This window comes from Dendrobates tinctorius, unplaced genomic scaffold (genome assembly GCF_039654945.1).
Source record: "Dendrobates tinctorius isolate UK_male_01 unplaced genomic scaffold, ASM3965494v1 ptg000004l, whole genome shotgun sequence".
NCBI classification, from domain to species: Eukaryota; Metazoa; Chordata; class Amphibia; order Anura; family Dendrobatidae; genus Dendrobates; species Dendrobates tinctorius.
The window spans coordinates 23892888-23906921 of NW_027361672.1; the positions used below are offsets into that span (position 1 = coordinate 23892888).

General features: G+C 41.4%; 1 protein-coding gene across 6 annotated transcripts in view; it reads left to right on the top strand.

Moving 5' to 3' along the window:
• ZNF516 (zinc finger protein 516) overlaps positions 1–14034 on the top strand; it is a 154385-nt gene that overhangs the window by 128002 nt on the left and 12349 nt on the right. For 5 of the 6 annotated variants that reach the window (XM_073566542.1, XM_073566534.1, XM_073566549.1 and 2 more), the window contains 2 exons: positions 450–1898; positions 5334–5438. In XM_073566542.1, coding sequence (XP_073422643.1) covers positions 450–1898; positions 5334–5438 — 1554 coding nt within the window. Of the gene's footprint in view, positions 1–449; positions 1899–5333; positions 5439–6448; positions 6517–14034 lie in introns of all 6 variants that reach the window. The other variant, XM_073566559.1, reaches the window with a different exon arrangement.

Below are 14034 nucleotides of genomic sequence, written 5' to 3' on the forward strand. Positions count from 1 at the left end.
CTGTGGGCAATATATGGGAGACATTATTGCAGCTAGTTTCCACCCACCAGCTCATAGACAACTGAATATTCAAAAGAGTCTTCATAGGAGAAAACTGGTGACAGTGAAGGATATGAGTCATTAAGTGGCATGAAATTGTTATTCCTCAAGTACTCACTTGGCAAATTATTCAGAAAATTTAGGTGAAATGACAGGTACATTTTAATAACTTCTGTTTTAATCCTATGTTCCTGGTTCTTTGGAAAATGCTATTTGCACTGGGTTTCTGCTGAAAACAGTAGGTAGCCGAAGAATAGTTTCTTCTCGTTAAACTGCAGAAAACCCCATTGTATACATATGTTATGAAGAAAGTGACTGATCTGCTGTGGACATAGGATAGGAATATGTTGAGTTTTTGTATTTTTTTTTTTTTTTTAGTTTCTCTACAAATGGTGTGTTTTGTTTTTCAGGAATGAAGCCATACCACCATGAATATTGTACTGATATGGATATGGAAATACCTAGCGCAAACCATCAAACGTTTAAGTCTGAAGACACCAGCAAATGTGAAAACCTAGATCGGCAAAGTCCTTCTTTTGTTTCTGATAAACATCCAAACCTTTCTTTAGTGAAAAATGAATATCCCTCCGATTTAAAAGTACCAGCCTTCAAATACAACAAAGAGCTTCACCGATTTACCCATAATATTAGCATATCTCATCCTGTATTACAAAATAACCTGGAATCGGTAGATATGAAAAAACATTTGTCATCTGAAGTTACTGATTCAAGCGGAATGGCACTTGACTTGAAGAAGGAAACTTCTGCGTTAGAAAATATTGGAGCTGAGAATCAAGAACTTATTCCCTTGGATCTAAGTGAAAAGTCAAGCCGGAGCGAGGTTTGTGGTAAAAGTGCTGCTGAGGCAATGCAAGCCGAACTGGTGGTTCACCCATGTCCCTACTGTAGTCATAAGACCTATTACCCTGAAGTTTTATGGGTGCACAAAAGAATTTGGCATAAAGTCAGTTGTAACTCCATGGCTCCTCAATGGATTCAACAAAATGGCTTCAAAAACTTAAAAAATAATGTTCTTTTTCTGGTTAGAAATGGGCGTACAGGACCTCCTCCAGCTCTCGGTGGCAAGGAATGTCAACCATTACCCATAGCTAGGTTCTCTCGTACACAGATGCCAAATCCTCCTTCCTCATCCAAAAGCAATTCATCATCAAATTTAGGAACTAAGACATTCACATCTCCGGTGCGTGGAAATTCTCGTAGCATCAATGGTCCGAAAACACCAAACTTTGATGCACAGCGACAGCCTAAGGTAGCACCTGCTCAGGAACAATATAGCACAGTGGTCCAACAACCAGCATCAAAGGTCAAATACGACTCTAGTCCCAAGTTGACCCAAACTGGAAGTTACAGCAGAAATCATCCATCTGTTCAGGCATCAGTATCAAGACAAGTTCTGCAGCCTTCTAGTAGTAAGCAGGCAGAAAAATACTTGATGTCACAGGGAGTGTCCCATTTTACATCTCCAAATAAACTTTCTGTGTCTGATGCGGTAAAAAGCAGATTCACATTGTCACAGCCACAGTTTCCATTCCAGAAAATAGAGCCACATGTGAAACAGGAGAGCCCAGCAGTGCCTCAAAGGGAATCTCAGGCCAAGATTATGAATGACTTTGGAAGCATGTCCAACAGTAGTGCTGGACCCAAGACCAGTTCTGTTTTACAAACTCCTCTGAGTGCAACGGGCACTCCATCTCCTTTTCAAACAATAAAGCAGGAGCCTGGGTCTGAGAGCCTTGAGAAGCGAGTAGACATTCTTAATATCTTCAAGACCTACATTCCAAAGGACCTAGCAACATTGTACCAAAGTTGGGGCGCCAATAGTAGTTTGGATACTGCAGGTAAATTTGTGCCGTCATGTAATCTGCTCACATACTGTTAATAGGGCCTCAGGCTTCTTCTTTAAAGGGAATCTGTCGCCAGCTTTTTGCCACCTAATCTGAGAGGAGAATGATTTAGAGACAAGAGTTCCTGATTTTAGCAATGTGTCACTTACTGGGCTGCTTTATAGTAGTTTTGGTAATCTGTTGATAAAACAGTGATTATATCACAAGCAGACTAGTAAAACTGCTCCCAGGTTGACAAGCATATTCATAAGCTCTTTATAACCCTTTCCCCATAACTGATTGGCACACTTGCTGTGTACACTGTGCAATGGCAGACAGCTGCCAATCAGTGTTGGGGGAGATTTAATTAGAGCCAAACACTCCAATAACTGGTATATCTTCTGCAGATGAAACATTAATGTTATCAAAACTGCAATAAGCAGCCCAATAATTGATGCATCACTAGAATCAGTGTCTCTGCCCCTGCATTATGCAGCTGTCAGATGCTGAAGGAAAAACCTAGTGACAGATTCCCTTTCATATTGGGCTGAAACTTGTTGCAGGATTAGAAATCTATCTCCTGCCCTGTGGATAGTGGATATACAATATAGGTAGCATTACTGCTCTCTCGGTTCTTGTTACCCACCTTTCTAGAAATTCCCGACATGCAAGTTTTCCTAATTATTACAAGGGATACTTCCAGGCAGTGAATCTGGGGAGCTTCACTTCGGAGCATCGGAGAGTACAACCTTGCCGAAGGCCCAATCTCATCCATCCAGGAGTACAGTGCCCCCTAGCTATCAGGAAGCTGGGAGGCAGAGGAGCAGAGTACTCCTGATGGAGGACATGGTGTAAGCCCATTAACTGCAGTTGCTTAAAGGGTTAGTCTAAAACCAAAAATGAAATGTAATAAATCTTTAAAAACGAATAACTTTTGTAATTTAAGTCCTGGTAAAATTCCCTTCCTTTCAGGATGTCCCAACCCCCGAAGATGCTTCTTTTCAGGGTGGAAAGGGGAGTGACAGCTGTTTCAGCCAGTAGATGACTTGTTTGACTATCCCATCTTCCACTGGGGATTTTCAAACAAATCGTCATAGGAAGTGGGTAATCTAGACAGACCCCGAAGTTATAGTACAGAGTGAATTGTAGGGAATTTTACCATCCCTTATAAAAGTTATTAGCTTTTAAAGATTAATTTAAATTTACTTTTGGGTTTTGGACTAACCCTTTAAACCTCTCCTTGATGATCCGATGAATCTTAGGTTCCTGTATAAATGTACTGCAGAATGTCTTTTATCTTTTGCACATTATTGTTATTGTCGAGAGTGAGCACCGGCTTACAGGATTCTCTTTCCCCGAAATCTGTACAGATGGTAGATTTGGTCAATGTCTGTCCATCTCATCCCTCATGTTGAACAGACCGGTCTCTTCTACTCCTTGGCAGCTTGAGTGTGTCGCTGGAAAGTGAGCTGTGCCAGCGCAGTCAGGTTGTGGGCAGCATAGATTTACTCCTCACATCACATTCAGTAGTATGCGTTATTAGCATGTTAATAAAGGGAATCGCACATGTGGTATATAGTCTGTAGAGATTTTCTCGCCATACTTTTTTTCCTTGGTTCTGACTTCCCTTGCTTTTGGTGTCAGTGGGGACTGACAACTGGCTTTATTTTCAGTCATAGGTTGCATTCATTCCCAAGGAAGTGTTTTTCCCCACTGAGTCTTCGGTTGAGGCTTTATCTTTCCTAAGCTGCTATTTGCTGATGAATGCAGTTGTACAGGGAATTGAACATGCTGCTGCAGTGAGCTCTGGTGGCCACTAGATGGTGCTGCAAGCTTTACAGATTGACTTAAGCCGGTTACTTCCTCCAGGTATCTGTTCTACATTGCCAGTTTGGTGGTGTCCGATATTATAGGGGTTAATGGAGTTCTTTTTTTCCCCTAGAATTAACCATTACATAACTAATGAGGCAACATTAACTACAACTCCATCTTCCTAGGGTCATTCTGTAATCTATGTAAAAAAAACTTCTAGAATTCCTGGCTGCAGACAATACAGATGTGATGACTAACTTGGATGTAACGATTCTTTTTTCCTTTGATGACCTGTTACAGCCTCTATGTAGTGGAGAAATACTGTAGATTCTGTAAACTGCACTCATCACAGTACAAACTATTACATTGGCCAGTGTTATGTGGGAGGCCTCTGCCTCTGCTCTCCTTTTAGAAAGATCATCTAGCGAAATATAGGTAAAATCACTAATGAAACCTTTGTGTTTTGTTTTAGTTTTTTTTTTTTTTTCTATTTATTAATTTGCCCAATTTTATATAGCTCGTTTTAATTGTTTAATCTCCAAAAAGTAAAACCAAAGCTTAATTCATGTAAAGTCCCTCTGCTTCGCTATTCACGTCATCTTAATCTCATGTGGCGTTTATTGCTGGGCCGGTTTTGCCCATTTAACACTGTATATACATCACATTTGATTAGATTTTTTTTTTATTCAAATTTACTAATTTTTTTTTTTTTTTATTAAATCCTAATTTTTGATTTTTTACCTTTAATGCAAAACAGTTTGTAAATTATTTTTTATAGGCTGTTTTATTAGACACTTTTTTTTTTTCTCTAGTGTGTGTCATTTCCAGGAACATATGTTTGAAAGAAGCAAATGTGATTCCCAGGCAAACATACAAATCTAAAAGTCAGACATGTCTTTCTTGATCAGCAGCAAAGACAACAGCTAGCCCTTTAAGTCAGATGTTGTAAACTGACCTTTAAAAAAAAAAAGGAAGGTCTGAGTAGTTTTCCACAAATGCTAATGGGCCAGAAAACATGTTTACTAAAGGCAGAATAGAGGGCTGTTATGTGCCCACTGTCTCGAACGTCCAGAAAGACACTCTCATCCTCCGCTGTCTTTAGTGTGTGCCTCCCAGGTCTAGGGTCGGCACAGCACCAGCAGGCAGATAGGTGAGGGCTAAAGGTTTGATAAGTCTGTGATGGCTCCACTCACTCTGCATTTGTCTCCAAGGTACATCAGCCCAGGGGGGACAGGCAATCTCTGGTTCTGCTCATTTTCTATTATCCATCTGACTAGTCTCTGGCACGCTGGAGTCACTTTGATTTGCTTGATACACTGCTTGACAAAGCTGGGTGATGGCTGAAAAGTGGATCCAGCTGCTCTGAAAAGCGCACACCTGACATGCCAGTCCTGGTGCGGGCACATCACGGGGAGGGTTTTTTAATTCAATGTAATTTATGCATTCTCGCAGTCCTGTGTGTGCCTGGCCTGTCATCCCCAGCCCAGATGAAGGCTGACAGTTGTCATCTAGGGCCTGAAGGTAGCCTCACATAATGACACATTAGACATACTAATGATGTTTTCTTCTAGCATAATGTTTTCTTCTCAACGTCTCTCCTCTTTTTTTCCCCCTCCCTCCTCCTTCTATCAACCAAAGGAATGCTAAGGACACAGGCACGACAAGGAGACTACGTTTGCATTGAGTGTGGGAAATGTTTCACCCAGCCAAGCCACTTAAGGACCCATATGAGGTCTCACACAGGTACATCTTCTTTGCATTTAGGCAATACAGTTTACCGCTGTATTCCTTATAACATTGCAAATACTAACCTGTTCAATCTGATGTATTGCTTTGGCTCCATGGACTTACTTGCATTGATTGCTTCTATATGTCTTTTGTTCTAGTTACCTACCTGAAAAATAACCTTTTATTGGTATTGATAAGAGGTCTTCTTGATCTTGGTATGGATGGTATTGAGCAATTAATACTCCCATTTAAGTAGTATCGGCTGTAATTTTACGTCTTTTATTTCAGAATTTTACTTTATTTTTTATGGGAAAGGTTAACTAAAGACCACAATGAGTATGAATGAATATGCAAGTGATTCATTTTGCCACAAGCGCACCGATATCCAGCTACTCGTCTCTGCATAGCATTAACCCCTGTTTTACATGATCATCCTCATCATCATCACCTTATGCCAGTTTTGGTTTATGGCAATATGCCCTCTGTAAGCTGGACAGTGACAAATGAAACCTAATTAATACAGCCATTTAATATCTGTTTGAAGCTACACCAATTTGGTCTTTGCGACTATTAACATTGCAAGTTAGGTAGAGCTTAAAATGTGCTACGAGCGTTCTGTGACAGCTCCAGACTATTGGGCTTATGTGCAGAAGTGTGAATGATGCATACATAAGCCAGTCTGATGTGAAATGACAGAGGCCAAATGGTAAGTAATGCAAGTAGAGGGTCCCTTTACACACACACTGATAATTAATGTTGTCAGTGATTGCTTTCTTCAGCACTGAAATCTGAATTAAAAAGGGCAGTGGCCTTAGGCTGCCATTAGCACACACTCTCACTGAAAGTGTTGCAGTAAATTGGTATGTACTGGCCACAGGCAAGTAACTGGTGTCTTTTTTTCTTTTTTTTTTTCTTCCCTCCCCTTCCCTTTTTAATGTGGTTGAATTGTAATGGTCTCAATGATGTACACACACTAACGAAAGCTTCAATGCTCCTCTGTTTAACAAGACCCCTTGTTCCCACAGTGGTATTTGAGTCTAATGGACTCCGAGGTACTGAAGTTCACACCACCTCCGCAGATGCCCCAAAACAAGTATGTTATCAACTAATTGAGTGTTTGGTTTTTCTTATGATTGCTGGGGAGAAAAGTTGCACAGTAGTACTCCTCAGTAAAGCACTGACCTTTCCTCATCTATGTCAAGATGACCTTTTGCATATTTGCTCGATACTCAAACGTTTAATTTCTGCTCTTATGTATGCATATATATTTTTTATAAAAATGTATAAATATCTTATGAGCAACATCACACTGATATGACCTTAAAATCCAATGATAATATTTTAGTGTGATTACACATTGATGGACAGTTACAAAAAAATCGCATAAAGCTGAAACACACAGACAAAAAAAAAGGCGATCACGAATACCAAGGATATCTTGTAAATATGCATAATATAATATTTATTGAGGTAAATGGATACAGGGAGAGGAGGAGTTCCACCTACTGGCACATGTGGAAATGGGACGCTCAGAAGGGCCGATATAATAGTATCATAATAGCCATGGGATTACATGGAAAAGATACAAGGTAAGAATAAAGTCAACATGTATTTCACATTACCCAAATGGCCTTTTACAGCAATGTTGGAGCTACTGCACCCAATAGGACAGCATAAATGACAGCATAAATCAGCATGTTACCTAATGGAGAAGCAGGAGCCGGTCGAAGAGCGTCCACCCCGATGCGCGTTTCGGCGGTCTTCGCCTTTCTCAAGGGGCATGACAATGAGGGGAAGAAGGAGGTTTAAAAAGCCCCAACAGACATTATTATTATTATTATTATTATTATTATTAGATTAAGCCACTCAATGCATTATATATTGTATATAATCGGGTTAAGGTGCACTCCGAGATGTAGTTATTCCTCTAAACTTGATTTCTTTCATGCCATCCTCTATATCAACCCTGGTACGCGTGCGCATCATGATCCCTGCTCGTGCGCCGGCTCTCGGCGTCTCCTGTTGCCACAGTGACGGTCGTATGACCTGACGTCACTGGGCACGTGACGCCGCCGCCCGCCCTGTTACCATGTCTGCGCACGCGTCGCTTGGAGGGGTTGCAGTGTCCCTACTCTGTGCATGACGCCACATGCTGGCATATGATTGGCATTTGGTTGCCTGGACACTGATTACTCTAATTAGAGGATGCGACTGCTATTGGCTGTTGGGGCTTTTTAAACCTCCTTCTTCCTTTCATTGTCATGCCCCTTGAGAAAGGCGTATACCGCCGAAACGTGCGTCGGGGTGGACGCTCTTGGACCGGCTCCTGCTTCTCCATTAGGTAACATGCTGATTTATGCTGTCATTTATTCTGTCATATTGGGTGCATTAGCTCTAGCATTGTTGTAATAGGCCATTTGGGTAATGTGCAATACATGTTTAGTTTATACTTACCTTGTATGTTTCCATTTAATCCCATGGCTATTGTGATACTATATCGGCCCTTCTGAGCGTCCCATTTCCACATGTGCCAGTAGGTGGAACTCCTCCTCTCCCTGTATCTATTTACCTCAATAAATATTATATTTTGCATATTTACAAGATATCCTTGGTATTTTTGATCGCCTTTTTTTTTTGTCTGTGTGCTTCATATATATATTTTTTAATATAGCCAGTAATCTACAAATCCCAAGTTTCTGTGTTTTTTATAAATCAAAGACAGTCTGTGTTTTTCTGAAGAGTATTTTTTCCAACACATGAAGTCTATAGAGTACCTCCGTATCCTGACCTTGCAGTTTCTGTGGACTGTGTGGTGGTGTGCCTTTCCTGTTTTCTAATGTACAGTGTCTATCTAAACAGGCTCCCTTTCCACTTCCTTCTTACTTCTAGTCTAACCACTTCTGTAGAGAAAATGTGAACACACTTCTGTGCTTGAATGTACCTGAAACCAAAGAGCACAGAGAACAGTCATTTAATGGTACACCTGAAGGACCCCAAATTGAAAGAAGCAAGTACTTTTCTAATTAAAGGAGATTTCTAGTTTCCTGAAATAAACTACATTATGAAACTTAATTTTCCAATATCCTTGACGTACGGAACCCTCAAAGTTTTCCAAGAACCTACTTATAGTTACAAAGCCATTAGCTATGTGTAAGAAAAATGTACGTCATGGTTGGGTGCTATATCCATCTGTGACATAAACATTTGTCATTGTGATCATGCAGGGGCTGTAGGAGTACCCGCAGCTGCCGGGATCAGAGAGCACCAATTCCTGTGTCCCAACATCACTTCTGGGACACTATTGTCTGGTGCCAATGTGTTGCTATGGCCCTTGGTTTGCCCCCTTTGAAGAACTGAAGAGAGGAAGAGACTAGTGAGGTTTTAGGAACATTTAAAATAATCAATGCAAATTATTCTTCCTTATGAAAAAGTAAACCTATTCATAAATGTGTAAGTTATTGTCTTTGGAATATGAGGATGTTAAAACAAATGATAAAGAAAATGCAAAAAAAAAGCAAAACTGAAAAGCCATAAAAATAAAACCCCGCCCCCTCTTAAAATTATTTTAAAAATGGCTAATTTAAAAACTAAAACATATGGGTTGTTAAAAGGTTAAATAAGAACCTTAATTGAATGAATTTAACTTTATACTTGTCATGTTATAGTTATAGCTGCATAGTAATAAGCCACGCACCGAGTGCATGGTTATCTATGACGATTCCATAGGCTCAGTCTGTTCTATGTTCAACCACCACTCCATTTAAACGGGGGACCGAAGTCCCTCCATACTGACCATCGATGGAGTTCCAGCTGTGCAGCTCCACTGATACTTTTTGTTTACTGGAATATGTCTAAACAATAAATATTCCAAAGTGATGAGCGACCGTGTTCGGATAAGGTGTTATGTGAACACGCTCGTATGCTAACAGAGTGTCTTCGGCATGCTCAAATAATATGTTAGAGTCCCTGCACTTGCATGTCTCGCGGCTGTTAGACATCCGCAACACATGCAGGGACTGCCTAACATGCAAGTAAACCCTGCATGTGTTGAAGCTGTCGACCAACCACAGGGACTGGAACATATTTTTTTCAGCGCACCGAAGACGCTTGGTTAGCACCAAAACATGCTCGGATAACACCTTATACGAGCACGTTTGCTCATTGGTGATATTCCCATTCAGTGTCTTCCAGCTCAGAATAGAGTTGTAGGATGGGTTGTAGAAGATTGTAGATTTCTTTAAATAAAGTATATAGTGAAAAGGTAAACCAGCCATACAAAAGAAAAAGTATAGAAAGACCCATTTCCATTACATTACTTGGCATTTGGAGAGTCACAGTGGTTCTCTCAAGCAGTGGCAAGAAAGCAACGATCTTGCGTAAGTTTCCATATAGGGTTCTTACTGCTTGTTTCATTCCTTACCTTTCCATCTTTTTATTTATTTTATGAGAAATAATATTTTCCACAACAACCGAATCGTTATCACCATATGCACTGCCATCATCCCGATTTACTTGAATTCAGTACTTTTATCTAATTCTTTTAGATTAACAAAAAATTCTGACAGGTTTGTTACTTTTTACCAGAATTATGTGTATGTGCAGACCACTAGCTCATATATTTTATTTTAAGAACTTTTATTGTGAAATTTTTTTTTTTCCCCCTCTTCCTTATTCTCTTGCTGTGTTTGGTCATCTTGGGATGTAGTTTAGGAATAGTAGATGTGAATTCTTTCTTGGCAGAATTGGAACACATTGAGTACTAATAAGGTTTGAATGTTAGTTATGGATGAAGTGCAGTGTTTACCGGAATGCAAAACCTTAAAATGAATGACTGAAATAGGAGATGTAGTTTCCCTCACTATTTGTTCATCTGCAGTTTCTTGTTTTGGATCATGTGGAACAGGGGTGGGGAACCTTTTTCCATCCAGGGGCCATTTGGAAATTTCTACCATCATTTGAGGGCAGCACAAAAATGATCACCTTGAGGCTGTGTACCCACGTAAGCGTTTTTTTTTCGTGTTTTTTTACCAGCAAAAATGCTTAAAAGAAGCATCCCATTCATTTTAATGAATTCCGCACTTTTCGCAAGTTCAGAAAAGAGCAACCTGAATGGTGACCGGTCTGCAAACCCTGTCTTATGAAGAAAGGTTGCAGGATTTGGGATTGTTTAGTTTGCAAAAGTGAAGACTGAGAGGAGACTTAATAGCTGTCTACAAATATCTAAAGGGCTGTCACATTGTAGAAGGATCAACTTTATTCTCATTTGCACAAGGAAAGACTAGAAGCAATGGGATGAAACTGAATGGGAGGAGACACAGATTAGATATTAGAAAAAACTTTTTGACAGCGTGATCAATGAGTGGAACAAGCTGCCACGAGAAGTGGTGAGTTCTCCTTCAATGGAAGTCTTCAAACAGAGGCTGGACAGACATCTGGGATGATTTAGCGAATCCTGCTTTGAGCAGGGGGATGGACCAGATGGCCCAGGAGGTCCCTTCCAACTCTATGATTCTATGATGCGTTTTTTCCACAAAAAAAACGCATCGCGGTAACAAACGCAGCATGCTCATTAATTTTGCGGAAAAATCTGCATTTCTAGCTATTTTCTGTGAGACTGGGGATGCGCGGAAAAAAAACAAGCGTTTTCTGGGAAGGAGTTCGGTTTTCATGCAGAAATTTTCTGTATACGTGGGTACATTGACTAAATATACCTGGGTAATTTTCAGGCTAACAATTAATTACGGTAACTCACCCTTAATGTGACGGCTGGAGCTGCTTCTCCATCACTGGGGGCTATATATATCACGGGTGGTAGGATATACAGTACTCGGGGGGGATATACAGCACTTTCGGGGTAAATGCAGCAGCTGTGGGGGGATATATAGCACCGGGGGGGGCAGGGATCGTCGGGGAGGCTCATAGATCACCGGGGGGGACAGATCACTGAGGGGTGACACAAAGATCACAGGGGTGCACATAGCTTTGGGTGACAGATCACAGGGGGTACATGGGAGCACAAACATCACAGGGGGTACATAGCAGGTGGGCACATAGATAACATGGGGCACAAAGCTAGGAGCCACAGATATCACAGGGGTGCACATAGCGGGGGGCACATAGCTGGAGGGCAGAGATGACAGGGGGCATAGATATCACATGGGGAAACAGCTGGGGGGGGCACATAGATGGAGGGCACAGATCACAGGGGGTATATATAGGTGGGGGGCACAGATCACATGTGGAAACATAGCTGGCGGGCACAGATCACAGGGGTTATATATAGGTGGGGGGCACAGATCACATGTGGAAACATAGCTGGAGGGCACAGATCACGGGGTATATATAGGTGGGGGGCACAGATCACATGTGGAAACAGCTGGGGCACAGATCATGGGGTATATATAGGTGGGGGGCACAGATCACATGTGGAAACATAGTTGGAGGGCACAGATCATGGGGTATATATAGGTGGGGGGAACAGATCACATGTGGAAACATAGCTGGAGGGCACAGATCACGGGGTATATATAGGTGGGGGGCACAGATCACATGTGGAAACATAGCTGGGGGCACAGATCATGGGGTATATATGGGTGCGGGGCATAGATTACATGTGAAAGAATAGCTGGGGGCACAGATCACGGGGGGGGGCACAAAGCTGGAGGGCACAGATCCCCAGGGAGGCACAGAGCTGCGGGCACGCACTCACAGAGATCGCTGACTCTTTGGCAGCATCTCCTCTTCTGGGACACGTGGACGGGAGAGCATTGGGCGCTAACCCCACCCACCCACACGACATCATCATCCTCATGTGCAGGGCAGGCAGCGTTTTGACAGGATACAGCAGCCGCCCGAGCATTGAGGACTCCAGAGACCTACCCGCGGGCCGCATGAAAAGCCACTGCGGGCCGCATGCTCCCCACCCCTGATGTAGAAGAAACGCTGAAGCCCCAATCTTCCTATGGCAGGCTGGGCACAGCAGAGAGGCTTCTGCTACTGCCCCAGTAGAAAGGGGAGCATGGATGAGCTTCTTAGACAAACGGCATACATTTTTTTATGTAGGCTACACAGTGTTCAAAATTATTATGCAAATGCTATTTTTCTCTGATTTTTCCTTAATGATTGATGCAAATGAGACAGTATCATGTCCAAATCATCAACAGTTGGTGTCAATCAAAATTTATTGGCCAAACCTCCCAATGAAAACCATATTTTTTAACAAACTAAAACAATTCAAAATGCCCTGTTACAAATTATTACGCACAACAGCGTTTCTAAGCGTTTTAATGATTGTAAAGAGCTGAAAATGGTAATTTGTTGAATTTGCAGCATTAAGAGGTAATATTTCCTGAAATCAACAGCTTTTTCAATCAAAAACATCTTAACAGACCAAGTGACATGTTAACATAAGACACCTTCTTTGATATAACCTTCACATTTTGGTATTCATTGACCTTATACATCTTGGATAGTTTCTGCTTGAATTTCTTTGCAGGATATTACAATAGCCTCCCAGAGTTGCGATTTTGATGTCAACTTCCTCCCACTGTCATAGATTTTTTCTGGAGCATACTCCAACTAGGGTTGAGGTCAGTATAGGCTACACCATGAGTTTCTCTCCTTTTATGCCCAGAGAAGTCAATGACTCAGAGGTATTCTCTGCAGCATGAGATGGTGTATTGTCATTGTACCATGGAAGGATGTGATCAGTCAGAAACTTTATATACTTTGCCGAGGTTATTTTCACACCTTCAGGAATCCTAAAGGGGCTTACCAGCTTTCTCCCTGATTCAGGCCCGAAACATTACTTTGCCACATCCTTGCTGATGTTGCAGCCTTGTTGAGACATGATGACAATCTACTAACCATTCCCTACTCCATCCATCTGGACTATCCAAGGTTGCACGGCACTCATTAGTAAATAATATTGTTTTAAAATTAGTCATCATGTGTATCATGACCTACCGCAGCTGTTTCTGCTTGTGAGCGCTGTTTAGGTGTGGCTGAATAGTAGGCTTATACACAACTGCAAGCCTCTAGAAGATGCTACACCTTTTGAGGTTCGTGAGACCCCAGAGGCACCAGCAGCTTCAAACACCTGTTTGCTGCTTTGTAATGGAATTTTAGCAGCTGCTCTCTTAATCCAATGAATTTGTCTGGCAGAAAACTTCCTCATTGTGCCTTTATTTGCACAAACTCGCCTGTGCTCTTTCTCAGCCACAAATACCTTCACAGTACTATGATTATGCTTAAGTTTTCATTGACTAATATTTTCATACTTTGTCCAATGCATTGCACTTGATGTTTTTTGGCAGCAGACGGATCCTTGTCGTTCATGTATTGCTCGAAAACTGTGGCCTGCCTAATAATATGAAACGTCCTTAAGTTGTTTTTCTTTAATTGGGCTCGCCACGCAAACTAATTATCACAGGTGTTTGAGATTGATTTCAATGATCCAAAGTGCCTGACAAACAATACCTTCCTTGAATGTATTTCAAAAATAAAAAACTTACATCTGTATGACACTGAAATCCACTTTGCGTAATAATTTAAAACACGGTGTATATGGACAAAAATGTTGACACATGCACATTACATATTCAGGAGCTTT